The following is a 27767-nucleotide window of genomic DNA, read 5'->3' as shown; positions in this document are numbered from 1 at the left end:
GGGTGTGTTCTATCAGTTCACCATGGTGTGTTCTATCAGTTCACCATGGTGTGTTCTATCATTTCACCAGGGTGTGTTCTATCAGTTCACCAGGGTGTGTTCTATCAGTTCACCATGGTGTGTTCTATCAGTTCACCATGGTGTGTTCTATCAGTTCACCAGGGTGTGTTCTATCAGTTCACCATGGTGTGTTCTATCATTTCACCAGGGTGTGTTCTATCAGTTCACCATGGTGTGTTCTATCATTTCACCAGGGTGTGTTCTATCAGTTCACCAGGATGTGTTCTATCATTTTCACTGGGATCTTTTTCTGTGTGGCTGTTTTGAGTTTTTGACACACTTCTAACATAATGCTCGGGCTTTTATAATGTGTTGGCTCTATGTCTTATTGATACATTCAAAATGGTGAAGTTGTAACACTTTATTATATGACCTTAGTACAGTGGCATAATGTAATGCACTGTAGGCTTTAAGGCAATTTTCTCAGAAAGAAAAACGTGATATTCAAGTTTACAGTAGCTCATTGTTGGAAGAGGAGTTTGAGAAGTAACAAAGGAGTAACGGTGGTGTAACAAATAATAAAGATATTGTTACACTTATGCAGTTCTCCTTTTTGCAACAGCTATTGAATTCAAAACACGTCCCGACTCCCGAGGCTTATATTCCTGTTTGTATACCTGTATATACTATATATATATGTAACGGTTGTGACATCGTCACCTTAAACTTCGATGCCCCGATGGAGTTTCGAACCCGTGGTCGCCCACACCGCGTGCAACAGCACAGACCGCTATACCAAGAAGTGAACTCACTGCTTTGTAACGTGTCTATGTGTCTTTTAAGGGTGAGAGTGAGTTGAACCCATAGCACCGCTACTCGCCACAGTCACTTCACAACATCTGAAGTCCATCGTGACTGCGCCTCGCGGTACCATCCGTTACATATATATATATATATATATCGTATATATGATATAGCAGGCCACACTGTACATGCTGCATGCTGTATATGTAAAGAAAATAAAAGAAGAAAACCTACAGCTGGACCAGCGGGACCGGCTGCACCCTCCTCTCCGTCTTTTCCGTTCACTCCCTGTAAGAGAGGCAACACTCAGGGTCTCGTCGTAGCAACAGAACAAGTAACCTGGAAATACTATAAAATAAGATAAGACATTCCTCTATTGATCCCCTTGGGGGAAATTTGAGCGTCATAGCAGCATGGGGGAGGGGGGAGGGGCGGTACAGGTATGGGCAGGGTAATCGTAGAAGAATATAGGCAATACAATTATAGTAAAGATAAAAATAAGCAGTGTAAACCATATTATTAACGCTGAATATAAGCATATGAGCAAGTAAACAGTGTAATGAAAGGTGCAGCTGAGGGTCTGTATGCCCTATCAGTTACTGTATATTATACGTTACAATAAATATGGGCAATAAAACACTTTGAATCTGAATATAATACTATGAGCAAGTGAAGTAAACAGTATACACAGGTGCAGTATACATAAGGTGCCCTAACTGGCATGATATACGTCATACGTTGTAGTCCGTGCAGGTCAGGTGGTAAGACTCAAATACTGCTGTATACTATGGCTCGTGAGGACGTACCCTTTGACCTGCTGAGCCTGAGGTCCCGACCTCTCCAGCCTTCCCAGGGTCGCCCTGAGGACACAAGAGACAACCTGTTATTCATCCTCCATCTGACCATGTGTACAGAGCTGGCTGGCTGAGCTCGTTTTACTCTACTATAGTAAAGTAATCGTTCTATAAAACGCAAGAGAGGGAGCCAGACAGGAATTCCCCCTTTAAATGTTCTGTGTTTTGTGTGTGTGTGTTTGTGTGTGTGCGTGCGTGCGTGTGTGTGTGTGTGTGTGTGTGTGTGTGTGTGTGTGTGTGTGTGTGTGTGTGCGTGCATGCATGCGTGTGTGTGTGTGTGTGTGCATGTGTGTGTGTGTGTGCGCGTGTGTGTGTGTGTAATATAATATCAGTCGAATGGGGTTTTGCCATAGATATCGTTTTAGAAAACTATACAAATTTATCTTGAGATGCAAAACATTTGATTCCCAAGGTGATGTGACTCATCCAGAAACCGTGGTCGTTATCAATATCTATATCAATACCCCTGCTCTTTGAAACCGTGGTCATTATCAATATTCTATATCAATACCCCTGCTCTTTGAAACCATGGTCATTATCAATATTCTATATCAATACCACTGCTCTTTGAAACCATGGTCATTATCAATATTCTATATCAATACCACTGCTCTTTAAAACCATGGTCATTATCGATATTCTATATCAATACCACTGCTCTTTGAAACCATGGTCATTATCGATATTCTATATCAATACCACTGCTCTTTGAAACCATGGTCATTATCGATATTCTATATCAATACCCCTGCTCTTTGAAACCATGGTCATTCTATATCAATACCACTGCTGTATTCTAAGAGAGACTGACTATCCAAAGCATCATGAGATGGTGTCTGTGTGATAAGTTGAGTATGTGACACTGTTAAGGTACTGACCGCAAAGCCTTTTGGTCCAGGGAGACCCATTGATCCAGACCCCCCTCTGGTACCAGTAGAACCTGCTGGCCCGTGCTTCCCATCCTCTCCTGAGCCACCCTAAAAGGAAGGAAGGAAGGAAGGAAGGACGGAAATATACATTTATACAAATGACCTTATTTTGTACTATACGGTTGGGGTCATCTCAGGAACTGTTGTGAAACTGAAAACAGAGCCTGTCGTACCATTGGTCCTTGTTTCCCCTCCGCTCCCTGACTGCCAATAAGACCGGTCAGACCCTGGTGAAGAAACACAGATAGAAATGAGACATTCCAGTGTATTCAGTCGCTACATCAGGCCATTGCACTGCATCATCTTTATCTTATTTAAAACATTTGTATGTGTTTTTTTTCTGCATTTTTACAGCTTTATCGTGGATAGGACAGGCAGAGAGGAAAGTTGGGTGAAGAGATGGGGAGGACATGCGGCATAGGTCCTGGGCCGGATTCCAACCCAGGATGCTGCGATTACAGTGCGAGCGCAGCTACGTGGTGCCCTGCATCAACTTTTCATTGGTAAACACTTCGCCCCCCCCCCCCCCCCCCCCCCCCCACCCCCCCCCACCCCCACAACACACTTATGTGTGATCATTGGTGGTGTGTCTATCGGTCACTACTAGCATGACTTACACACGCCAACATTATGGGAAATGTGCTTACCGTCTTCCCCAGAGTCAGACCAGAAGAGATACCAGTTTCCTCTGTGCGTTCAGTAAAAGCATCCAGCTAGTTAGGCTAGGCTAGCTGGATGCAGACCTAGCTTGGCACAAATGAATGGAGGCGGATGCAGACCAGCTAGCCTAGCTTGGCACAAATAAATGGAGGCGGATGCAGACCAGCTAGCCTAGCTTGGCACAAATAAATGGAGGCGGATACAGACCAGCTAGCCTAGCTTGGCACAAATAAATGGAGGCGGATGCAGACCAGCTAGCCTAGCTTGGCACAAATAAATGGAGGCCGATATGGACCAGCTAGCCTAGCTTGGCAGAAATAAATGGAGGCGGATACGGACCAGCTAGCCTAGCTTGGCACAAATAAATGGAGGCGGATACGGACCAGCTAGCCTAGCTGTTGGTCAAGCTCCTCCGGAGCGTCATCAGGTTAAAATAAAAAAGGTCACGGTCGTGTCCACCTTACCCTGGCGCCTGGCAAGCCCGCCTCTCCGCTGCGTCCCGGATCACCATCAGAGCCTTTGGGACCAGATGACCCTAGTACCCCTCTCTCACCTTGGGCTCCCTGGTCAGAGAAGCAGAGAACATGTATGTTTATGTTCATGTTTATGTTTATTTAATGATCCCTATTAGAAGCACCTAGTTGTGTCTCTCTCTCTCTCTCTCTCTCTCTCACACACACACACACACACACACACACACACACACACACACACACACACACACACACACACACACACACACACACACACACACACACACACACACACACACACACACACACACACACACACACACACACACACACACACACACAATCAACCTAAGCAGGTACACAAATGACAAAAGTTAGAAATAAGATACTGACAGACTTACAATTACAATTACAACTACAACTACAATTAAACACAAAAATAGAGTAAATACCATCAATCCACCCAGCCTGTTTGAACAGACACAGCCCAGAAAAAAGACACACAACAGATATAAAGTGCTACTAAAGTAAGCGGACTATACACATAAGTAAATTAAATAGTTTGAGGTCAGTAGAATAAGAGTAACACAAGGGAATGTGCCGATCCTATTCTTCAGGTCAGAAGGTCTACTGTACCTTTTGGCCAGGTAGACCGTCGGAACCGGGAAAACCCCTGTTTCCTGGCGACCCCTAGAGGGAAATATTGGTTACTACAAAGGTTTTGTACAAATGATAAAGCTGAACATGATATAAAACATTTAATATGCTGTGAAGGTAAATGCATGTTCAGTGAGTTGAAACTAACAGCCTCAGTTCAGAGCTAATATGAGGCAGAAATAGTGTGTAGGCTGTTCAGCGTCATGCAACTGAGTTAAAGGTATCAGTAAAATAAATATGAAGGCTGGTCAATATTATCATTTATCGTCTTTCAACGGGATCATATTGTGATGGAATTATGATGTAATGACATTGTGGTACATACATACATACTTACATATATGAAATACTTACAAATATATATTTGAAATGTAAAAAGTTTTGAAGACAAGTTCAATGCGATGACTCACCATCTCACCAGCAAGTCCTGGCTCACCTATGGAGCCACCATCACCTCGAGGTCCTCTCTTCCCATCTTCTCCCATTGGGCCTAATGTGCCAGGGGCACCATGGTCACCCTATTGTGATATTACAGTCAATCAACCAATCAATCAATCAACCAATCAATCAATCAATCAATCAATCAATCAATCAATCAATCAATCAATCAAGCAAGCAAGCAAGCAAACAATCAACCAATCAATCAACCAATCAACCAATCAATAAATTAACCAACAAACCAACCAACCAGTGAATCCGTCACTGAGTGAATCAGTCCATCAATCAATAAATCGATTAAATCAATCTGCCAATAAAGCATTCAATTACAAAATCAATCAATCAATTAATCAAAATCAACCAATACATGTATTAATTAATCAACCAACCAACCAGTCAGATTACAAAATCAATCGATCAATTAATGTCAAGTAAATCTAAAGGGCGTTTTGCATTTTCTTCCTATTCAGGAGCATAATGATGTGGGAAAGCCATGCATCTTTTACAGATTTATAAACTAAATTAACAATTAAATTAGTCAATGAAAGCCTTTGATTGAGAGTCAGAAAAGATAGATACCAGTTTCCTCTCTGTGCGTTCTGTAGAAAGCTATCCAGCTGCAAGCTATCCTAGCTTAGCACAAATTCATGGAAGCGGATACAGACATCTAGCCTAGCCTCTGCTTTTGACCAACAGCTAGGCTAGCTGGTCTGAGTCCGCTTCCATTAATTTGTGCTAAGCTAGGCTGGCTTGCAGTTGGAGTAATAGATTGTGTAGCTCGAGTAATACATCTCAGTACCTCTACTGGAGTAATATGTACTTCTACTGTACTAACACATCTCACATATTCTACTGTATAAACACATCTCAGTACTTCTACTGTATAAACACATCTCAGTACTTCTACTGTATAAACACATCTCAGTACTTCTACTGTATAAACACATCTCAGTACTTCTACTGTATAAACACATCTCAGTACCTCTACTGTATAAATACATCACAGTACCTCTACTGTATAAACACATCTCAGTACTTCTACTGTATAAATACATCACAGTACCTCTACTGTATAAATACATATCAGTACCTCTACTGTATACACACATCTCAGTACCTCTACTGTATAAATACATCTCAGTACCTCTACTGTATAAATACATCTCAGTACCTCTACTGGAGTAATACATATCAGTACTTCTACTGTATAAATACATCACAGTACCTCTACTGTATAAATACATCATTATAAGAAACAAGCTAGCTGAGATATCAGAGATTTTACTATCAGACAATTTCCATATTTTAGCTATATCAGAAACACACCTTGATTCTACATTTGAGGATGGGGCATTGCAAATTGATGGATACAACATTTTTAGAAAGGACAGGAATGCATTTGGGGGAGGGGTTGCTTTTTATATTCAGAATCTTATTCCAGTGAAGATTAGGGAAGATTTAATGAATAATGAAATTGAAACATTATGGCTGCAAGTACACTTGCCTCATTTGAAGCCTATGTTGATCGGTTGCTGTTATAGACCACCTAGTGCAAATAATGTGTATCTAGAACAAATATGTGACATGTTGGACCAAGTGTGTGATTTGAGTAATGAGATTTATTTTATGGGTGACCTTAACATCGATTGGTTTTCATTGAAATGCCCATTGAAAAAACGACTTCTAACTGTAGCAAATGCATGTGGTCTATCACAGGTAATTAACAAACCAACTAGGATATGTTTGAAAAAGGATGGTAACCAGGTCTCCACCTGCATTGATCACATTTTTACTAACAATGCGGAGCTATGTTCCAAGGCGGTATCTGTAACTGTTGGTTGTAGCGACCATAACTTAATTGCTATTGTGAGGAAGACTAAAATGCCAAAACTGGGACCTAAAATAATTTACAAAAGATCGTATAAAATGTTTAATCAAGACAGCTTTGTGAAGGATGTTGAAAATCTATGTTGGTCAAAGGTGTTGAGGGAAAAAGATCCTGAAAAATCTCTATGGGAATTTGATACCATTTTTATGCCACTTGTTGACAAACATGCACCATTGAGAAAGTTTACAGTCAGAAGCGTCAGAACACCATGGTTGGATGATGAACTAAAAGAATATATGATAGAACGTAATCGAGCTAAATTAATAGCAAATACATCAGGTTATAAATCAGACTGGGAGGTATATTGTAAATTAAGAAATGTTGTTACAAAATGTAATAAGAAGAAGAAGAAATTGTATTATGAAAATAGGTTTAATTATATAAAAAATGACAGTAAATTATTATGGAATACTCTAAATGAAATAATGGGCAGGAATAAGAAACCTACCCCATCCTTTCTAGAAACGGAAGGAAAATTCCTCACCAAACCAGTTGAGATTGCTAATCATATTAACAATTATTTTATTGGAAAAGTAGATAATTTAAGAAATAATATGCAAACAATAGATAATGAAAAATCTTATTTATTAATAAAGAATAAAATAATGAAAGATAAAAATTGTCAATTTAATTTTGATAGTGTGACTATAAGTAATGTAGAACATATGTTAAGTACCACTAAAAACAAACCACCAGGTGTTGACGGTCTTGATGGGAAACTTCTGAAATTGGTCCCTGATTTAATTGCCCCTGCTATCTGTCATATTATAAATCAATCCTTTAGTGAATGTTTGTATCCGCAACAGTGGAAAACTGCCAAAGTAATACCACTGCCAAAAATTTTGAAATTGCCATTCTCAGGATCTAATAGTCGTCCCATAAGTTTACTGCCAGTTTTGAGTAAACTGATGGAAAGAATAGTAAGTGAACAGATTAAAAGCTACTTTTCTTTTAACACATTGACCACTGATTTTCAACATGCATATCGTGAAGGACATTCAACAGCGACTGCTTTAACCCAAATGACGGATGATTGGCTGAAAGAGATAGATAAAAAGAAAATGGTTGGAGCTGTCTTGCTTGATTTTACTGCAGCATTCGACATCATAGATCACAAATTCTTACTTAAAAAACTTGAATGTTACGGTTTCTCCTCATCTGCACTATCTTGGATGCAAACTTATTTAGCAAACCGGAAACAAATAGTTTTTTTTAATGGGAGTTACTCAGAAGTTAAAACGGTAAGGTGTGGAGTACCCCAAGGAAGTTGCCTTGGGCCTTTGCTCTACACCATATTTACAAATGACATGCCTCTTGTCCTAAATAAGTCCTATATTTCTATGTATGCGGATGATTCAACGATTTACACATCAGCCTCAACAGCCAATGAATTAAATACGGTCCTAAAGGCAGAGTTGCAATCAGTGATGGAATGGATAAAGAATAACAAACTAGTTCTAAACATATCAAAGACAAGTAGCATCATTTTCGGTTCAAACCATACTCTAAGAACGAACCCAGTCTTGAAACTTTTGATAAGTGATGTGGTAATTAATCAAGTCCAGGAGACTAAACTCCTAGGGGTAACATTAGACAGTAAATTGTCATGGTCACACCATATAAACAATATAGTAGTGAAAATGGGAAGAGGGATTTCTGTTGTTAAAAGATGTGCTCATTTGTTACCACTAAATTCTATCAAACAGGTAATTCAAGCTCTGGTTTTGTCAAATCTTGACTATTGTCCTGCAGTATGGTCGAATGTAACAACGAATAAACTGAAAAAATTACAAATGGTACAAAACAAAGCAGCACGTATAGCGCTTCGCTGTGAGTACAGAACTAATGTTGCAGCGATGCACATTTGTTTAACTTGGTTACTTGTCAAACATAAATTACTCTGCTCACTCCTTGTATTCACAAGGAATATTCTTGTTACAAAGATCCCCTCAATTTTATATAACAATTTATCAATAAGTCTTGACAGACACAACCATTCCACCAGACATGCTTCTGCACGAGGTTTTACACTTCCAAAAGTGAGGTCGAATGCAATGAAGCGAACTGTCATGTTCCGTGGTATGCAGGAATGGAACTCTCTTCCCAGACATGTTAAGCAGGAGAATAGTAAATGCCGTTTCAAAATCGTGGTAAAACAACATTTTCAACCAAAGAAATTGACATTCCCTAATAGATAGTGTGTACGTAAATGAAAATGTATGTGTCTGATAAAGAGATAGGTATATATGGATGAAAAGGCATGTGTCTGATAGGGATATATTATTAAAATATTGTATAATTGGCTGATATGAACAGGTATTATTGTATTGTATTATGAATTCATAAGGCGTATATATTTTTATCTTGTATTATGAATTTGATTAGGGTTTTTATTGTTGTTTTAATTGTCTGTATGACATGTAAATGTTGTGAGTGTATAAGGGTTTTTATTGTTGTTTTAATGGTCTGTATGTCATGTAAATGTTATGAGTGTATAAGGGTTTTTATTGTTGTTTTAATTGTCTGTATGATATGTAAATGTTGTGAGTGTATACGTCTGTAACTGTATTTTATGTGTTATGGACCCCAGGAAGAATAGCCCCAGCACTGCTGTGGCTAATGGGGATCCAAATAAACTTAAACTTAAACTTAAACTTAAACTTAAACTTAAACTTAAACTTAAACTTAAACTTAAACTTAAACATCACAGTACCTCTACTGTATAAATACATCTCTGTACTTCTACTGGAGTAATATTGTACACCTCAGTACTTCTACTGGGGTAATACATCTCTGTACTTGTTTTTTGGACGCATTGAAGTTTATTTATATCTTACTGATTCTCCTTTCATTCCACCATCTCCTTTGAAGCCAGCCACACCAAGATCCCCCTGTGAACAGAAGATGACATCACCTCAAGTTAAATGGCTAGCATGTGCAAGACTACCCTAATTCATTGTAGCTGGCGAATAACATGATGAGGCTGGGAATGTTATTAGGACATAAAGCATGAAACAGATATTCATTATATGAGATAAATAACATCCATACCAATTGGCCCTTGGGGCCTGCCATTCCTGTCGTTCCTTGGGGCCCGGGAGGTCCTGCTGGGCCGACCAGACCCACTGGGCCGAGTATTCCTGCTATACCCTGGAAGAGGGGAAATAAACTTTGAACCAAAATTCCAACCGTTTTATTTAATTATTTCCTTTTCAATGGAAAGGAAGCACTTTTGCGCTTTCCCAACAGCAGTGAGAGCTTAGCACATTTCTACCACTCAGAGCACCAATATTTCAACTTTCAGCAAAGGAATGACACTTCAAATGGGGTTTCAGTAGTCTCTCTCTCAACACCAGCAGCTGTCCCTCAAACATCTGTTTACAAATCATGGTATCTAGTGAAAACTTAAAGGGGTTTTTCACTAGTGTCTAGTGGAAACAGGGCTTAAAGGAACACGCCAATGTTGTGTTCTGTAATGCATGTTGTAGCTGTACTCCCAAGAGTCTCCACTATGGGGCGCAGTTAATACAATGCCCTGTTAGGTCTACAGCTGATACGTGCAGAAGAAGAGTACACGTAGAATGATAATAGAACAGAGTGTACCATGTTGTAACCTAACCTGCAATGCTTGACTAAAAGACTAAAGAGTAATCCTGTATCCGGAGACTTATTACTACACCTCTACCTACATACAAAATACTACGGACGTACAACATAACAGCCAACATTTGGGGGAATTAGCTTACCGTCTTCTCCAGAGAGAGACAAGAAGATAGATACCAGTTTCCTCTCTGTGCGTTCAGTAGAAAGCTATCTGGCTGCATGTTAGCCTAGCTTAGCACAATGAATGGAAGCGGACATGACCGGTTAGCCTTCGGCAGAGGTGTTAGTTGGACAATGCCTAGGCTAACCGGTCACGTCCGCTTCCATTCATTGTGCTAAGCTAGGCTAACATGCAGCCAGATGCAGCTTTCTACTGAACACACTGAGAGGAAACTGGTATCTATCTTCTTGTCTCTCTCTCTCTCTGGAGAAGACGATAAGCTAATTTCCCCAAATGTTGGCGTGTTCCTTTAAAGTGGGTTTCAGTAGTGTCTAAGAAAAATGCAATCCTATGAATTGCACTGCCTGAGATGGTTGAGAGAAGATTCAGTCATGTTGACACATGAGGAGTGGAGACCGGCTGGGGCCGCTGGTAGATGGCCTCCCTCTTCTAGTCACAGCCTGCATTTGAAATCCTCATCTCACTATTCGATTTACAACATTTAGAAAACACAAGTCTAACGTCATATAAACCTTCATGTCGGCCCATTTGGCCAGTTGTTTAGATGCCCTTTGGCCCAATGGCCAATACATAGCTAATTGACATTAAAATGTTTGCTGGGTAACAAACTGAATTGTCTGTGTTTAACGTATAGTCGTTGATTCCTTTATTCAGTTATACTTACTGTCGGGCCTTTGGCACCTGGACCTCCGTCTTGTCCTGCAGCACCCTGTTAATATATAAAATAACTCAGGAGAAGGTACAAAACATAGGTATTTACTGTGTCATGTTGAAGTGCGTCTCTCATGTCACTAAATGCTTCAAATCTATGGTTGTTGACTCATGACCCCCAACATAAAAGGCACGACTGCTCACACAACCCCCTTCCCCCTGACATGGGAGAGAGCACAGCGCAGAAATATCTTTATGTTTCCCTTTCAGGCTGTTTAATTTATCACAAAATAATTATAAACATCATTACCTATAGGCTATTATATTCATAATACTATACAGTTTCACCTTCAATAAATTATCATGGGACCCCAACAGACTCATCTCACAATTACCCAGGGATTCCCAATGCCTGGGTGCTCTTCTAGATAGCCTTTAGGCTACTGACTCTAAACATACCTGAAGTCCTGTGGGTCCTGCCAATCCTAGTCGACCACCATCGCCTCTGGAGCCCTGACGCCCTTCACTCCCTCTCGCCCCTGTAGGCCCTGGCTCACCCTGTACAGAGGAAGAAATAGACACTGTTGGATTAAACTTGTAGTATAAAAATGTGATACGTTTTTTTTTTTTTTTTTTGTCATTTGGTGTCCCAAAATGTATTAGACTGGGTGAAATAGGAGGGACACCTATTTGTGTATGTGTAGGAAAGACACCCAATGGCCACTAAATTAATAGGAAGGATTCCTAATGGCCACAAAATGGCTGCAGATCACATGAAATCATACTATATGGAGCATTCTTGGTATAAATAGTTCCATTATTCACAACAAAGAGAGAGAGAGTTGAAATTTAGATACTTTTTTTAGAACTGTTTTCAGGCAGACTGAAAAACATTAACGGTCTACAAATGGGCTAAAATTCTAAATGTCAAAATCTGGTACGATTTTATAATATATATTGAAATTCTTTATTTGGAATTACCCCTTGAGATGAACCATCTCGTTTTCAAGGGGGTCCACAGCTTACAAAATACATAAATGATTATGTATTAAACATAACAAAACAAAAGAAGCAAACAAAAACCAAACAGAAAACAAGATCAAATTAATAATAAACAGGTTCAAACAACATCAAACAAGAGGAACATAAGACAAACAAACAACAAAACACAGAGCACATATTTAAGTGATTGCTTCAATGATCTGTTATACTATTATTGGTGGAAACATGAACAAGTAATCTCAAGGTGAGTGGACAGCGCAGTTTTAAACAGTTGTGAGGATGTTATAGCTCGAATATGAACTGGGAGATTATTCCAGTCAGATGGACCTTTGAACATGAATGATTTTTTGCCAACTGAGGTAGTTACATTTGTTGGAACTTTAAAAAATAGCTGTGCACAGTGTCTCAGTTGATGTCTAGAGGTGAAAGGGTCCATATACTGTTTGAGATATTGCGGATAATTGAAGTGAATACATTTAAAAATGAACTGTAACCAGTGCTGCTGTCGTCTTACTGTAATAATCAAATCGTGACTGTACAAAATTCCCAGTTGTTGAAATGACATCAACACTGACATTTTACTCACCTTCATCCCCGGGTTACCTGGAAACCCTAGCACACCGGCTATTCCCAGAGGGCCCTGGAGGAACACGTTCAACATTCAATAGACAACTGAGGCAAGTAAAAGAAGCCTATTTTATTTCGGTCCTTGGTCCTGGAATGACCTCCAGACACATCTCAAAGTGGCCTCTCCGATCTCCTTGTGTCGCTTCAAACAAAAAATATCGGAAATCCTTGCCACCTGCTGCTCCTGCTTTGATGTTGCATTTTCAATTTTGGTTGATTGTTATTGTTTTATTGTGCTTGTATTTTTTTAAGCTGAATTTGACTTTTCATAAAAAAATTCTGTTGTATGGTAGTCTACTGTATGTGTATTGTGCCTTGTTATGTAGGTATTGTCATAATTCGTGCTTGCCTTCTTGGCCAGATCACCCTTGAAAAAGAGACCTCGGTCTCAATGGGTTTTTATTTCTGGTTAAATAATGGTTTGATGATGTATACTGCAATAAACTGCATTTCTTTTAGATTAGATTCAAATCTACTTTTAACGTCCTTCTTGACAAGTGATTAGCCGGGGGTCCCTAATAATGCATAGACAGACCACACTGCTTACTTTGCCATTATTGTCTAGAATAAAAATAAATAAAAAAAAAGATAAGTTCCTGTTAAGCAGCTAATGTTACCAACCGATGGCAAGCAACTTCCAACTATTTAATTGTTACAGGTTTACCGAAAGAAAACACAAAATGTACAAATATACATATCTGTGAAAAACAAACCCCTTTAATTTTCACCATGCTGAATAAAATAAAATAAAACGTTTTGGCTAAGCCCAACGTGAGTTACTTATGTGGTCTACATAATAATAGTCATTGATTTATGAATAGCAATTCTCACCATAGGGCCTGGTTTACCAACGTGACCAAACAGACCCCGTTTCCCCTGGAGAGAGAGACAGACAGTAGGAGAGAGAGACCGACAGTAGGAGAGAGAGACAGACAGTACGAGAGAGAGACAGACAGTAGGACAGAGAGACAGACAGTAGGAGAGAGAGACAGACAGTAGGAGAGAGAGACAGACAGTAGGAGAGAGAGACAGACAGTAGGACAGAGAGACAGACAGTAGGAGAGAGAGACAGACAGTAGGACAGAGAGACAGACAGTAGGAGAGAGAGAGACAGACAGTAGGAGAGAGAGACAGCCAGTAGGAGAGACAGACAGACAGTAGGAGAGAGAGACAGAAGGACAGAGAGACAGACAGTGGGAGAGAGAGACAGACAGTAGGACAGAGAGACAGCCAGTAGGAGAGAGAGACAGACAGTAGGAGAGAGAGACAGACAGTAGGAGAGAAAGACAGACAGTAGGACAGAGAGACAGACAGTAGGAGAGAGAGAGACAGACAGTAGGACAGAGAGACAGACAGTAGGAGAGAAAGACAGACAGTAGGACAGATAGACAGACAGTAGGACAGATAGACAGACAGTAGGACAGAGAGACAGGGACAAATACACAGAGAAAGAGAGGAGGAGTGTGTTAATAAAGTGACTTGTTAAGTTTGACCAATAATCCAGGAGGATAACAACATTACCAGTAGGTGAGTGAATGGAACCTGTGCCCACTCTAGTCTCTTAGGGTAGTTGAATGTTACCTGTATCTGCTCTAGTCTCGTATGGTAGTTGAATGTTACCTGTATCTGCTCTAGTCTCTTAGGGTAGTTGAATGTTACCTGTATCTGCTCTAGTCTCGTATGGTAGTTGAATGTTACCTGTATCTGCTCTAGTCTCTTAGGGTAGTTGAATGTTACCTGTATCTGCTCTAGTCTCTTAGGGTAGTTGAATGTTACCTGTATCTGCTCTAGTCTCGTATGGTAGTTGAATGTTACCTGTATCTGCTCTAGTCTCTTAGGGTAGTTGAATGTTACCTGTATCTTCTCTAGTCTCGTATGGTAGTTGAATGTTACCTGTATCTGCTCTAGTCTCTTATGGTAGTTGAATGTTACCTGTATCTGCTCTAGTCTCTTGTGGTAGTTGAATGTTACTTGTACCTGCTCTAGTCTCTTGTGGTAGTTGAATGTTACCTGTATCTGCTCTAGTCTCTTAGGGTAGTTGAATGTTACCTGTATCTGCTCTAGTCTCTTATGGTAGTTGAATGTTACCTGTATCTGCTCTAGTCTCTTAGGGTAGTTGAATGTTACCTGTATCTGCTCTAGTCTCTTAGGGTAGTTGAATGTTACCTGTATCTGCTCTAGTCTCGTATGGTAGTTGAATGTTACCTGTATCTGCTCTAGTCTCTTAGGGTAGTTGAATGTTACCTGTATCTGCTCTAGTCTCTTAGGGTAGTTGAATGTTACCTGTATCTGCTCTAGTCTCGTATGGTAGTTGAATGTTACCTGCATCTGCTCTAGTCTCTTATGGTAGTTGAATGTTACCTGCATCTGCTCTAGTCTCTTATGGTAGTTGAATGTTACCTGTATCTGCTCTAGTCTCGTATGGTAGTTGAATGTTACCTGTACCTGCTCTAGTCTCTTATGGTAGTTGAATGTTACCTGTACCTGCTCTAGTCTCGTATGGTAGTTGAATGTTACCTGTACCTGCTCTAGTCTCTTATGGTAGTTGAATGTTACCTGTACCTGCTCTAGTCTCTTATGGTAGTTGAATGTTACCTGTATCTGCTCTAGTCTCTTATGGTAGTTGAATGTTACCTGTACCTGCTCTAGTCTCTTATGGTAGTTGAATGTTACCTGTATCTGCTCTAGTCTCTTATGGTAGTTGAATGTTACCTGTACCTGCTCTAGTCTCTTATGGTAGTTGAATGTTACCTGTACCTGCTCTAGTCTCTTATGGTAGTTGAATGTTACCTGTACCTGCTCTAGTCTCTTATGGTAGTTGAATGTTACCTGTACCTGCTCTAGTCTCTTATGGTAGTTGAATGTTACCTGTATCTGCTCTAGTCTCTTAGGGTAGTTGAATGTTACCTGTACCTGCTCTAGTCTCTTATGGTAGTTGAATGTTACCTGTACCTGCTCTAGTCTCTTATGGTAGTTGAATGTTACCTGTACCTGCTCTAGTCTCTTAGGGTAGTTAAATGTTACCTGTACCTGCTCTAGTCTCTTATGGTAATGTAAGCACGCTGAATCGTCTCCCTCTATGAAAAGTCTCTTGTCGCTGATGAACCGAACTAAACCATACATTCCAATTACACCTGATTTTCTGACCTACTCTCAAGTCAAACAACTGAAGATCACATACAACCATGAAAAAGATATTAGCCTTTATTAACCCTTTCAGATGTATGATCACACACGCGTGTGAGATATAATTTTGAGAACCGGACAACATCCTAACGATAGCCATTGAAAAGAGTATTGAGAATTCCGAGATCAAATTCCGAGATAGATGCAAACAACATACACCTGAGCGGGCTACAGTGATAGTTAAATATGCCAGTGACTTAATCCAATCATCTCGTTCTCTTCCTTACCACAGGTCCGGTTGGTCCAATCCTGCCTCTCTCTCCCTGCTGGCCCACAACACCCTGAAACACAAAGGGCCATGTTAACTGTGTGCGAGCGTTTGTGCAAAGTGATAACATAGACTGACTTTGTATGAAATGTTGTAGCAGATGAACGGGCTTGTCTTACTTACTGGAAGTCCTATAAGTCCCATTCCACCTGGGGAGCCAGACACACCCTGTGTCACACACACACACACACACACACACACACACACACACACACACACACACACACACACACACACACACACACACACACACACACACACACACACACACACACACACACACACACACACACACACACACACACACACACACACACACACACACACACACACACACACACAGTTATACGTTTGGATGAAATGTATGTCCATGTGAATTCCAAACAGGTGAGGGACATACACACAGCCAGGCAATCATATACAAGTGATGGAAGTGATTTTTGTATGCATTATGTACTATGCTACTATGCCTATACTACTATATGCACTCCCAATGTAGCACTCCAGTTCAACACTACCAAATTCTAGGTTTGCTGAATGAAGACTCACAGTATAGAGAGGGGGGGGGGGGCGGGGTTTATGCAGAAATCCTATCCCCATCCCTTGTATATGATTGGCTGCCTGGAAAGTAGACTGGTGTTCAGGTACCAATAGCTGTTCAGGATTTAACCATATTGTTACCTTTGAAGTGGCAATCATATCCAATGGAGTTTTTGACCAGTAGTTGATTAAATTGCTGCTATAGCGCACAGTTGGAGAAAAGGGGTCCCTTGAAAATCTTCATCATGTGTTTTTCCAGCACGGGGAACACGGTAGAACAAAAAAAGAGCGCCCTGGAGGCGTGTAAACATGCCCCCGTGCTTCAAATTGATTGATATACAATCTCTAACAAGCCTTCTGCCTGTCAATCAAAATTGTCATTACAACTTCACCAAAACTGAAAGTGAAACTAAACAGGAAGTGGGATATAAACATTGTGAGAGCAAAGGAAACCAAGAAGATGGACTTTGAAAATGAGGTAGGCATTTTATTCAGCTTGTAGACTATAGAACCACAATAGAAAAAGAAAGTCTTATTTGGGTGGTAATGTGAATATAAACAAAAGCAAGCTGTTTACAATCAAACTCTGTTGGGTACCTTTAACTCATTCAGCGCCATTCACGCATATATACGTGTTTGTCCAGCAATCGAATAACGCCAACCACGTATATATATACGTTATTGGGTCCGTTTTCCTTTTTTTCGCTATTTCCTTTCATAATTCATCCTGGTATGCTGTGGGAATGTGTGGCAATGTGTCTGAGATCACAACGGTCCGATACCGCCGCCTGGTGGTATGCGGCCGATGTTGCATTATGTCTCTGTGTATGGGGCTGTCCGTCACTGAATGTCATCCGGGCGGAGTTATCTTGTAACGTGGATCAAGATCTTCACTCGATCGCATTGAATCGTCAATCCGACGCCGGATTCATTATTCTGTGGGAGGTTATGGCGTGGGCCAAATGGACATACGATCTAGCAGATGGCAATCAAATAATTGGAATATTCTTGGAGCAATTTAACGTAAATTTCAGCTTGGTTGTCCATTGTTGTCATAGCATTCGCCCTGATCAACGTATGCTATTGTACTAACGAATGCCGTTATTGACAATCAAACTTGGGTACGATTTCTCAACCCCCGGGTTCAAGCCTCAGCATTATTTGATGTAATTTCAACATGGCCACCCACATCTTATAAACGTTAACACATTGGGTGCCATTGAGTTTCAGCACCTTATACCATTCTCTGCCAGCACTGTAAGTCTATGGAGATGTTCACCTTCTTTGCAGGGCTATAACTTTTTAAATTGTATTGCTAAATTGACATTACTATGGCCCATTCAACATCGATTATCTATCGTTCAGGATGTAGGAACGTTTTACTTTTTCATTCACACATTCATACGAAAATACCGTCTAGAGTATAAATATGTTTTTATCGTTTTCTGCAGTATTTCACAGAACGTGAGATATAGGCATAAATGCATATATTAGATTATCAAATTCAGTTTGATACCTGTAACTGAGGGGTACAATTCCCTGACTGTATTACTAGATATGATACTTACTACCACTACCTTTGTACTTAATATTCGGCCACCCAGTACACGGCATAAATATATTATCATGAACACTCTCACGTAGATGAAACGGATCCAACACAAATGTACGAATTAGAAACAGGTCTTTATTTCTACACAGCGATGGTGTGTAGCATAAGCACTTAATCACTTAATTACATTTATGAATTGAAATAGTATGCACTTTTATGGCAAGGAGTATTCGTCGGTATATCAATAGAGAATGTCCAATCTCTGAAGGCGCAGGTGGTAAATATACGACCTGGAATAGTTAAGGAATAACAGCAATGATACTTTAATGATTATATACTAGATACACTAGAGGGGGTTAATCCGGTCGCTTGTAAGCCGACAGGAGTAGGAGGGGGGGGGGGGGTAGAATCCGGCTGCCTCGTCCGGCCAAGGGTATCCCAGGTGAACCCACTGTAGTGCCGTTCAATGCGCCGGCGATCCTTGGACCACAGATGAAAGCAGGTAGACTCTTTGTGGGCCGGCTCTCTCCGGTCCACGGGGGAGAGACGTGAAGCGACCTCGTCTTGCAGAGCGTCTCCTCACCTTGCGTCCTCTCCAGGGGGGGGGGTTCCAACACACGGCAGTGTCGGGGGTCTTTATCCATGGAATAATCAAAGTATCCAAAGCATAATCCGTGCCTGGGAAGGCGGGCTGTCGTCGGTAGAATAATCCGGTATACAGGTCCACTCGCTCGTCGGCTCTGGGGCTCCTCGGGTGCAGCTTCACATAGGGTCAACCACCCTGGGTAAGCAGCCAGTTCTCTGCCCGAAACGATGGGGTACTGACTACGGTAGTATTCTCACCGCACGAAGCACTATATATTAACAGACTATTATTAGCTTAATAGACTATGTCCAACTCGACGATATAGTGCCAAATATGACTATTCAAATATTAATATACACGATGTCTCAATACCGATGGTAGGCGAACTTGGCCTTACTCCCACACGTGGCGTCGCGGGGAGGCTTTACGTCTGTGACTCTATTGGAGGGTAAGAAACTGGACTGAAAAGAAAGTCCTACTTTAGTAGCGCAGTATATATACGCACTATGAACAAATAGTCCCATTAGTGGTGCGGTAGCCAAATTCCTACGCGGAACTAGGACTTGTTCGTACATGTCGAGCGGTACGTTTGAACTGGGTCTGAGGGGTATGGCAGCCTGGCACCAAGGTCTCGACCAATAGTAGAATGGAGACTATTATGGGATGTTCAGTAGGCTAGAATGGATATTCAATGCATATTGTACAAGGAATATACAAGGGATATCAGGGAATATTAGAGAATATACAAATACAATTAAATATATATATATAAATAAATATATATATTCGGTTTAATCTGGCCCTTCACAACAATACCGATCCACGCTATATTAAAAATTTCAACTGAACATGGTTCTAAACGTTATGACTGATCATGCGTGGGTGAACGGAAGGGGGGGGGGGGGTCGTTTATAATTCCGTGAGCGTCGTTAAATGATTCATGTAGTATGGGTGATATATAGATCAGAGCAGTTTGCATCGATAATAATAAGCAAAAACGCTGAAACTCACGCCAGTCTCCTCTTACCGTTGGGCGATGATACTGGAGCAAACAGATCCCAGTTATGTGATGTGGATCGAGGCGATCCATTTCCGGTTTGTATAATACGAATACATTCCCAAATCATGTAGATTATTGAGTTATGGCAACAATCTATATCCACGGTGTGTGTCTTGAGTCCCGCGACGATATACGAGTGGCCGGACGGGTTAGGGAGACGCACCGGGATCACAAGAGATCCACTTCCGGTTGCAACTCGCCGATCAGCCACCAGGTGGCAGTATTGAAGCGTTGCAGAGTTGTGCCGGCTCAAACAGCATCAGACAAGCCTCTGTGACTGAAATATGAATACCATGGCGAAAATATTAAATATGATCAAAATAACGTTGTACGCCGTGATCTGGCACTATTCGCATGAACTTGAAACCCGTTTTACGACGTGAATGGCACCCAATGTGTTAATGTTGTTCTTAGCTGTTTTAAGAGTACATTTGTAAGTATAATTAACTATATGTCGTTGTGAACTGTCTGTGTGAGTTGTAGTTCATGTGAGACAAATTGTACGAAAAAATTGCCAATAAAGTTTAGCGTGAGCGTCCATGTTTTTCCAAACTACTGGCTCCAACGCAGGTCATAGGTCGGAGACGACACTTCCAACGTCCCACCTCTGACCATAAACGAATGCAGCATAAGTACTGATTGAGCATCAGCCCAGGAGATCAAGTCTATTCTCCTGTCTGAAAAGTGCTGTGTCACTCCTCGGCTACACTCAGACTTTATAATGCTCCCATGGCTCGTACAGAACTGGGAAAAACAGCATTCTTCTATTATGCATCGTCTGCAGGAAGAGCTCAATTTAGTGAATCTCATACCTCTGGGTGATTTTAAAAGTCTTATACTAGATACTGTAGCTGAGGAGTGTAAATGTTTTTGAGATGCCATGTTTTCCGCCAGACTGCATACTGTAGCTGTCTCTGTGTGTTGTTTACTGTATTGTCGACTGTTGTATTGTCTGTAATCATTATATGTAGGCCTACTGCTGCTACCATGGCCAAGGTCTCTCTTGAAAAAGAGATTTTAATGTTAATAAAGGTTAAATGTTAAAAAGGTGATAGAGAAAAAAAATGTGTCACGTTCCTACCTTTGATCCAACTGCTCCAGACTCTCCCCTCGCGCCAAGCAGACCTCCGATGCCCTGTTGGGAAGATGCATTAGGGCACATCCTCATATTGTGAATTACAAAACATCCCGAACCAGGTCTATGAGATCTTTCAATAGAGACAAATGATGTAACAGGCACTGAGAAGGCTGATGCTATTGGCCATATTCACAAGGCGGCCATGTTGCTCTTACGTAACGCTCAGGGTGGGAACAGGGTGGAAAGGAATCCAACACTGAGCATGCCATGAAGAGCAAAATGGCCTCTGTGGAGCATGGTCAATGATAACGCAAATCCCTGCATTTAAATCCCTGCATCTAAATCCCTGCATTTCACTAACACCACTAGCTATAATTTACCTTGAGACCTTTCATTCCTGGATGACCAGGAAGTCCAGGAAAACCTCTGGAACCCTGAGAGAGAGAGAGAGAGAGAGAGAGAGAGAGAGAGAGAGAGAGAGAGAGAGAGAGAGAGAGAGAGAGAGAGAGAGAGAGAGAGAGAGAGAGAGAGAGAGAGAGAGAGAGAGAGAGAGAGAGAGAGAGAGAGAGAGATGGAGAGAGGGAGAGAGGGATATGGAGTGAGAGCAAGAGATGGAGAGGGATATGGAAAGAGATAAGTGGGGGAGAGAGAGTTTAACCACTTTTCTTTGTGAAGTAGCTAGTACTACTACAGTTTTAAACTAGTCCCCAACACTGATCAAATGGCCCTAGAAATGAGTTATTCCACACCTGTTTTTTGATAGATTTCCTTCAGGGGGGGGGGGGGGGGGGGGGGGGGGCACTTTCCTACCTAGATAGCCCTAATGTGGTGAACAGAATGCGTTGTGGTCCAACAAAGACCTAGCCACAGTCTTTGTGATTATAACGTTACTAGAGCTAGCCACTAGCCTGCTAGTGAAATAGTAGTAGTACAGTAGACTGTAGTTAGCAAAGCCAAGATACATATAGTCTGTGTAGTGTTATTTACTTTTTCTATATTGCTGTCCTGTTCACTGTCAATGACAGGTTCCCCTCTGGGATAATGAAGTTCTTATCTTACAGCCTGTGAGAGGAGCTGCAATTCGAAACTGGCCCCGGTAAATGTCCTAACACCCCTTCCCACCCACTCAACCCCTCCAATGTACAGTTTCTTCCCCGTCGAATGTATATATATTTTTTTATGATCTCTTTCTCTCTTTTTTTTTAAATCTTTTTCCCCCTCCCTTTTCCTCCGTTTTTCTCCCATCCCAATGTTAGTCGTTATGCCAATTCCCAATCCTCTTCCTGGTCGCTGCGCACCTACCCCCCACAGTCGGGCTGGGAGAGTGGAGGCTATCACATGCTTCCTCCGACACATGTGTAGCCAATCAACCGCGTCTTTTCACCTGGCAGCGCGGACTCTCACTGAGAGGGTGTAACCTGTGGAAGGATCACACAACCCCCCTTAGATCCTTTCCTCGCTGAGCAGGCGCCCCGACCGAACTGTAGGAGTCGCTGTTTACAACGACCAGGACCCACCCACCGGCTTTCCCACCCGCTAACACTGCCAATTGTGCTAGCACGACGGCCGGCCAAGCCGGAAGCAACGCAGAGAGCTGGGCTCGACACCATGATCTCTTTCTCTTAAACAGTACTGTATATTTGTATATCTTGTATGTCATAAATGTCTGGATGAAACAGTACTGTATGTCATGTATGTCATAAATGTCATGATGATTGAAAATGGGGGACCCTGATGTAAACAAGACGAAAGTCTTTCTCTGGTCTGCATCCCCTTAACAATTGTTTGTATTGAGCCGTACTGTATTGTACCCATTCTGCAATCTGTTAACTCATTCAGCGCCAATCACGAGTATAGTCGGGTTAACTCGCCATCGCTTGAGCGCCAATCACGAGTATAGTCGGGTTTTAATAGTTATTTCTTTTATTAGCGATATCCATTTATTTTCATCCATCCAGCCTGATGTTATCGTTGGGAATGGGTCTGAGCTCGCAAAAGGGCAAATACCGCCGCCTACACCTTCCAGCTGGTATTGCACTCCACTGGGAATGGTCTAGTTTCTTTTCTGGGACGATCCAAGCCACACGGGCGTGGTTTAAATACTCAGGCGAGGTAACCTGTTTCAACTATACATCTGCGAGGCTGCCCCCCACCCCCCTCAATATGCAATGCTGTTGAACGTGGCACGGACCTCCACGCCCAGTACTTCAAATGGCGATCAGATCATTGGATTATTTCTTTTGCATTACATCAGATACAAGGTAAGAACACTATACTGTATATACATTTGATCATTGATCTGATATTTATTTCGATGAAAAAACAATCCGTTTTGTATATGTTGACTGGAAGCAACTCACTGATAATCAACGGGTGTATTAGACCCATAGCTATAATTTAAGATATATTTTAAGGACTCGCAAATCTCGCAGTCCCCCCATTGACTTACAGCGGTGGCATACTAGCGCCATCTCGCGGATTAAGCTCCGGCGCTGAATGAGTTAATAAAGTTTTCAATCAATCAATCAATGCTTACCGCTGACCCCACGAACCCTGGTTCTCCTCCGGCGCCTGCTGGGCCAGCGTCTCCCTGGTTACAGAACACATCACATCAATCAATGAATGAACAAATGGTTTATTTTGAACAATATACAATTATCAGAAAATAACAATGATAAGATAATAAAAATAATTTACAAAAAAAATAATAACCATAAACAAGGTGGCCTGTTGGGATGTTAGATCCTAATATGAAAAACTGTGATTTTATATGTCTGCTCATTTTACCATTGCTATTATTTTACTTATTTTTACTTTTATCTCTACGCCCCACTATCCGCTGGGTGCATACTCTGACCTTGATCATGTTTTGTAACAGACTACAGAAGCCTATTGGAACGTGAGGTTCTGATATGATTTGATTAATATATCTGCATTATTTTATCCCACTTTATGCTTTGCTCTTGCTGCTTGTTTTACACTGATCTTATGTCTTATTTCGTACTGATGTAAAGCACTTTGAACTTCAATCCCCTGTATGACAGGTGCTATACAAATAAAGTTATTATTATTAATAAAAGACATCCATTATTGGGTGCGGTAAGTAACTGAGTGGCTCAGCTTCGCTCAGAGTGAAAGACACACTTAATGGATTGTTCAGTTCTGCTCACTCTGAGCCACTCAGAGCGTTGCTGAGCACTTTCTGACTCGGCTCAGTATACAGAAGAAATTGATCCTACACGGACACTCTCTTACATCTGTCAAATGCGGATGGGTCATTACATCACATGCACTGCGGTGCTATTTTCACCAAGAACAGCAGAGAGCAGCATCACATCATCCTCATCTTCAACACAATGTATATTAGTGATATGATCTCTACACTGACCATATCATGCTCTACACTGAACATATCATCTACATTACAACACAATGTATATTAGTGATATGATCTACACTGAACATATCATCTTCAACACAATGTATATTAGTGATATGATCTACACTGAACATATCATCTTCAACACAATGTATATTAGTGATATGATCTACACTGAACATATCATCTACATTACAACACAATGTATATTAGTGATATGATCTACACTGAACATATCATCTACAACACAATGTATATTGGTGATATGATCTACACTGAACATATCATCTACATTACAACACAATGTATATTAGTGATATGATCTACACTGAACATATCATCTACAACACAATGTATATTAGTGATATGATCTACACTGAACATATCATCTTCAACACAATGTATACGGTATTAGTGATATGATCTACACTTAACATATCATCTTCAACACAATGTATATTAGTGATATGATCTACACTGAACATATCATGCTCTACACTGACCATACATCTTCAACACAATGCATATATCGCTGCTTCCTCAACCTAAACATATACAAAATGGCTAATTATCGCCTTTCTTATCGCCATTTCCTGTGCTAGAGGGCAGTTACTCAGCGCTCAGATAGAACAGAGAGCACTGTTACTTAACACACCCATGTTCTCCACGTTACACCTTTTTATACCTTTCACATTACACTCATGAAGACAGTATTTGCTAAACAGAATTAGCAGTTGTTGTCACCACAGGTTAAGCCATAATGTATAGACCTACAGTAGTCCAGCAGGAACAGAATAGAACAGAACTGAATAAAATAGAATAGAACCAACCTGAATAGAATAGAATAGGGGAGATTCAACAAAGCTGACCATAAAAAAGGCTGAACTGAATACAGTAGAATAGAATAAAACAAAACAGAATAAAATACAATAGAACAGAGTAGAGTAGAATAGAATAGAGCAAAACAAAGAACAGGAGGCTTTTAATACATTTTACTTTTTAGTCTAGGAGACGATTCACTGTCATTGTACAGCACGTGCATAATGTGTACAAATCAACTTTGACTTTAACTCTTGAGAAGTGAAATGATAGAATGTGATTTAAATGACATTGACTTACGTCTGATCCTGGTTTTCCCGATGGGCCATCAGGCCCTCTATGGCCACGGGAGCCCTATAGACAAACACAAGCACCTTTCACTGGGTAGTTGAGCATTGTGTCTATGAACTGGCAAATGTACACGAGATATACAGTTTACAATAGATGAGCTCTTATCCCCACTATTAGAAACCTGAAGATTATAGCCAGGATAATCTCATATCTCCACATAGAAACCGGAAGATTATAGCCAAGAAAAGGTCATATCACAACTATTAGAAACCTGAAGATTATAGCCGGGATAAACTCATATCTCCACATAGAAACCTGAAGATTATAGCCGGGATAAACTCATATCTCCACATAGAAACGGGAAGATTATAGCCAAGAAACGATCATATCACAACTATTAGAAACTTGAAGATTATAGCGAGGATAAACTCATATCCCCACTATTAGAAACCTGAATATTATAGCCAGGATAATCTCATATCTCCACAATTAGAAACCGGAAGATTATAGCCAAGAAAAGATCATATCCGCACTATTAGAAACCCTGAATATTATAGCCAGAATAAACTCCTATCCCCACTATTAGAAACCTGAAGATTATAGATGGGATAAACTCCTATCCCCACTATTAGAAACCTGAAGATTATAGATGGGATAAGCTCCTATCCCCACTATTAGAAACCTGAAGATTATAGATGGGATAAGCTCCTATCCCCACTATTAGAAACCTGAAGATTATAGATGGGATAAGCTCCTATCCCCACTATTAGAAACCTGAAGATTATAGATGGGATAAACTCCTATCCCCACTATCAAGTCAAGAGTTTTAATTGTCACGTTAGAAACCTGAAGATTATAGATGGGATAAGCTCCTATCCCCACTATTAGAAACTTGAAGATTATAGATGGGATAAACTCCTATCCCCACTATTAGAAACCTGAAGATTATAGATGGGATAAACTCCTATCCCCACTATTAGAAACCTGAAGATTATAGATGGGATAAACTCATATCACAACTATTTGAAACCTGAAGATATAGGCAGGCGTGGGTATAATGTAATTAAAATAAATTCCCTATTGTTGACCTACCGTAGCCTACAGAAAGACCAAAACGTACAATGCATTTCTCAGACTTAAAAGGATAGTCCATCTAAAGTAGCCAGATTATAGCTCATATTGTTGTTCAAAATCTGTTATAAATAAGTCACAAAGCCGTACTGTTGCTCTGGTCAACATAATTCATTGTTGCGGTAAACATGGACATTGTACTTTAGACTGGACTAGAGTGTAGACTAATGGAACATTTTCTGTTTACTACTGTACATTGCTAGATTGATAGCTTGTTGCTGTTTGAAGTACATTTTGTAATAGTTACAATGCCCCGTTTTCCACGATAATACATTACGATATTTAAAACTGGGAAATATGTGTTTGCGGGCTGTACATAATGATTTCAGCATAGAATGGGAATGCATGGCTTCCTGGTTGAGAGCTCCTAAGAGTAGTGGAGAGTAGAAGAAATGCATTGTAGGGGTTGGTCTTTTCGTAGGCTATGCTAATAAGAAATTAATGGAGGTGTACTGGCTGTATCCTTTAAGAGAGGTTCCTACCATAGGTCCCGGTTCTCCAGCCTCTCCAGGAACTCCCTGAGCTCCACTTGGACCCTAAACAAAGGAAAGAGGAAATGGACATGAAGGCCTGAATGTCTCTGGAACCAGTTCACCAAAGTAAAAAAGAAAAGAAAAAAAAGTATAGTATACTTAAAGGAACACACCAACATGAGAGTATATTTTATATAGAGTATAAAGTATATATTCTGAAAGTATACTTACTTTGTACTTTAGTATAATTTGTATGTATTCAGAAAGTATACTAAAGTTGTATTACATTGAAACCACTTAAGTTGCACCAAAAGAGTAAATATTTTAGATTACTTATGGCATATTAATGACTATCACACTAAACACGTGCTTTGAATTAGTACATGAAAGCCACCCAGTTTAAAGAAATAGAAACAAGCCAGAGCGTTTTTTTGCCCCTGTAGCGGAATGATAATAGGTTCAGTCAGACCTTTCTCCAGTGCTGGCGCAGTGCTACCGTAGTGTGGAGAGAGGTACGGCTACGTGAGACTAACCATAATGCAACAAGATAAAATGACCATGGTCAGCCAGGCAAGCGATACCGGAGTCTCATGGCAAGCACAGAGAGACTCAGAAGGAGCTTCTATCCCCAGGCCAT

General features: G+C 40.7%; 1 protein-coding gene across 1 annotated transcript in view; it reads right to left on the bottom strand.

Annotated features, from left to right (window-relative positions):
• Positions 1-27767, bottom strand: part of LOC311227253 (uncharacterized protein) — a gene marked incomplete at its 5' end in the record, with an annotated part of 101965 nt that overhangs the window by 36776 nt on the left and 37422 nt on the right. The window contains 20 exons of the mRNA XM_084312842.1: positions 1039-1092; positions 1611-1664; positions 2537-2635; positions 2761-2814; positions 3712-3810; positions 4357-4410; positions 4788-4895; positions 9541-9594; positions 9755-9853; positions 11152-11196; positions 11598-11696; positions 12727-12780; positions 13599-13643; positions 16181-16234; positions 16345-16389; positions 21041-21094; positions 21418-21471; positions 23574-23627; positions 25536-25589; positions 27140-27193. Coding sequence (XP_084168968.1) covers positions 1039-1092; positions 1611-1664; positions 2537-2635; positions 2761-2814; positions 3712-3810; positions 4357-4410; positions 4788-4895; positions 9541-9594; positions 9755-9853; positions 11152-11196; positions 11598-11696; positions 12727-12780; positions 13599-13643; positions 16181-16234; positions 16345-16389; positions 21041-21094; positions 21418-21471; positions 23574-23627; positions 25536-25589; positions 27140-27193 — 1287 coding nt within the window. The remainder of the gene's footprint in view (positions 1-1038; positions 1093-1610; positions 1665-2536; positions 2636-2760; positions 2815-3711; positions 3811-4356; positions 4411-4787; positions 4896-9540; positions 9595-9754; positions 9854-11151; positions 11197-11597; positions 11697-12726; positions 12781-13598; positions 13644-16180; positions 16235-16344; positions 16390-21040; positions 21095-21417; positions 21472-23573; positions 23628-25535; positions 25590-27139; positions 27194-27767) is intronic.

This window comes from Notolepis coatsorum (genome assembly GCF_963971535.1).
Source record: "Notolepis coatsorum genome assembly, chromosome: 1".
NCBI lineage: Eukaryota > Metazoa > Chordata > Actinopteri > Aulopiformes > Paralepididae > Notolepis > Notolepis coatsorum.
The sequence above is the reverse complement of the archived record's forward strand: the minus strand, read 5'-3'. Positions and strand labels throughout refer to the sequence as shown.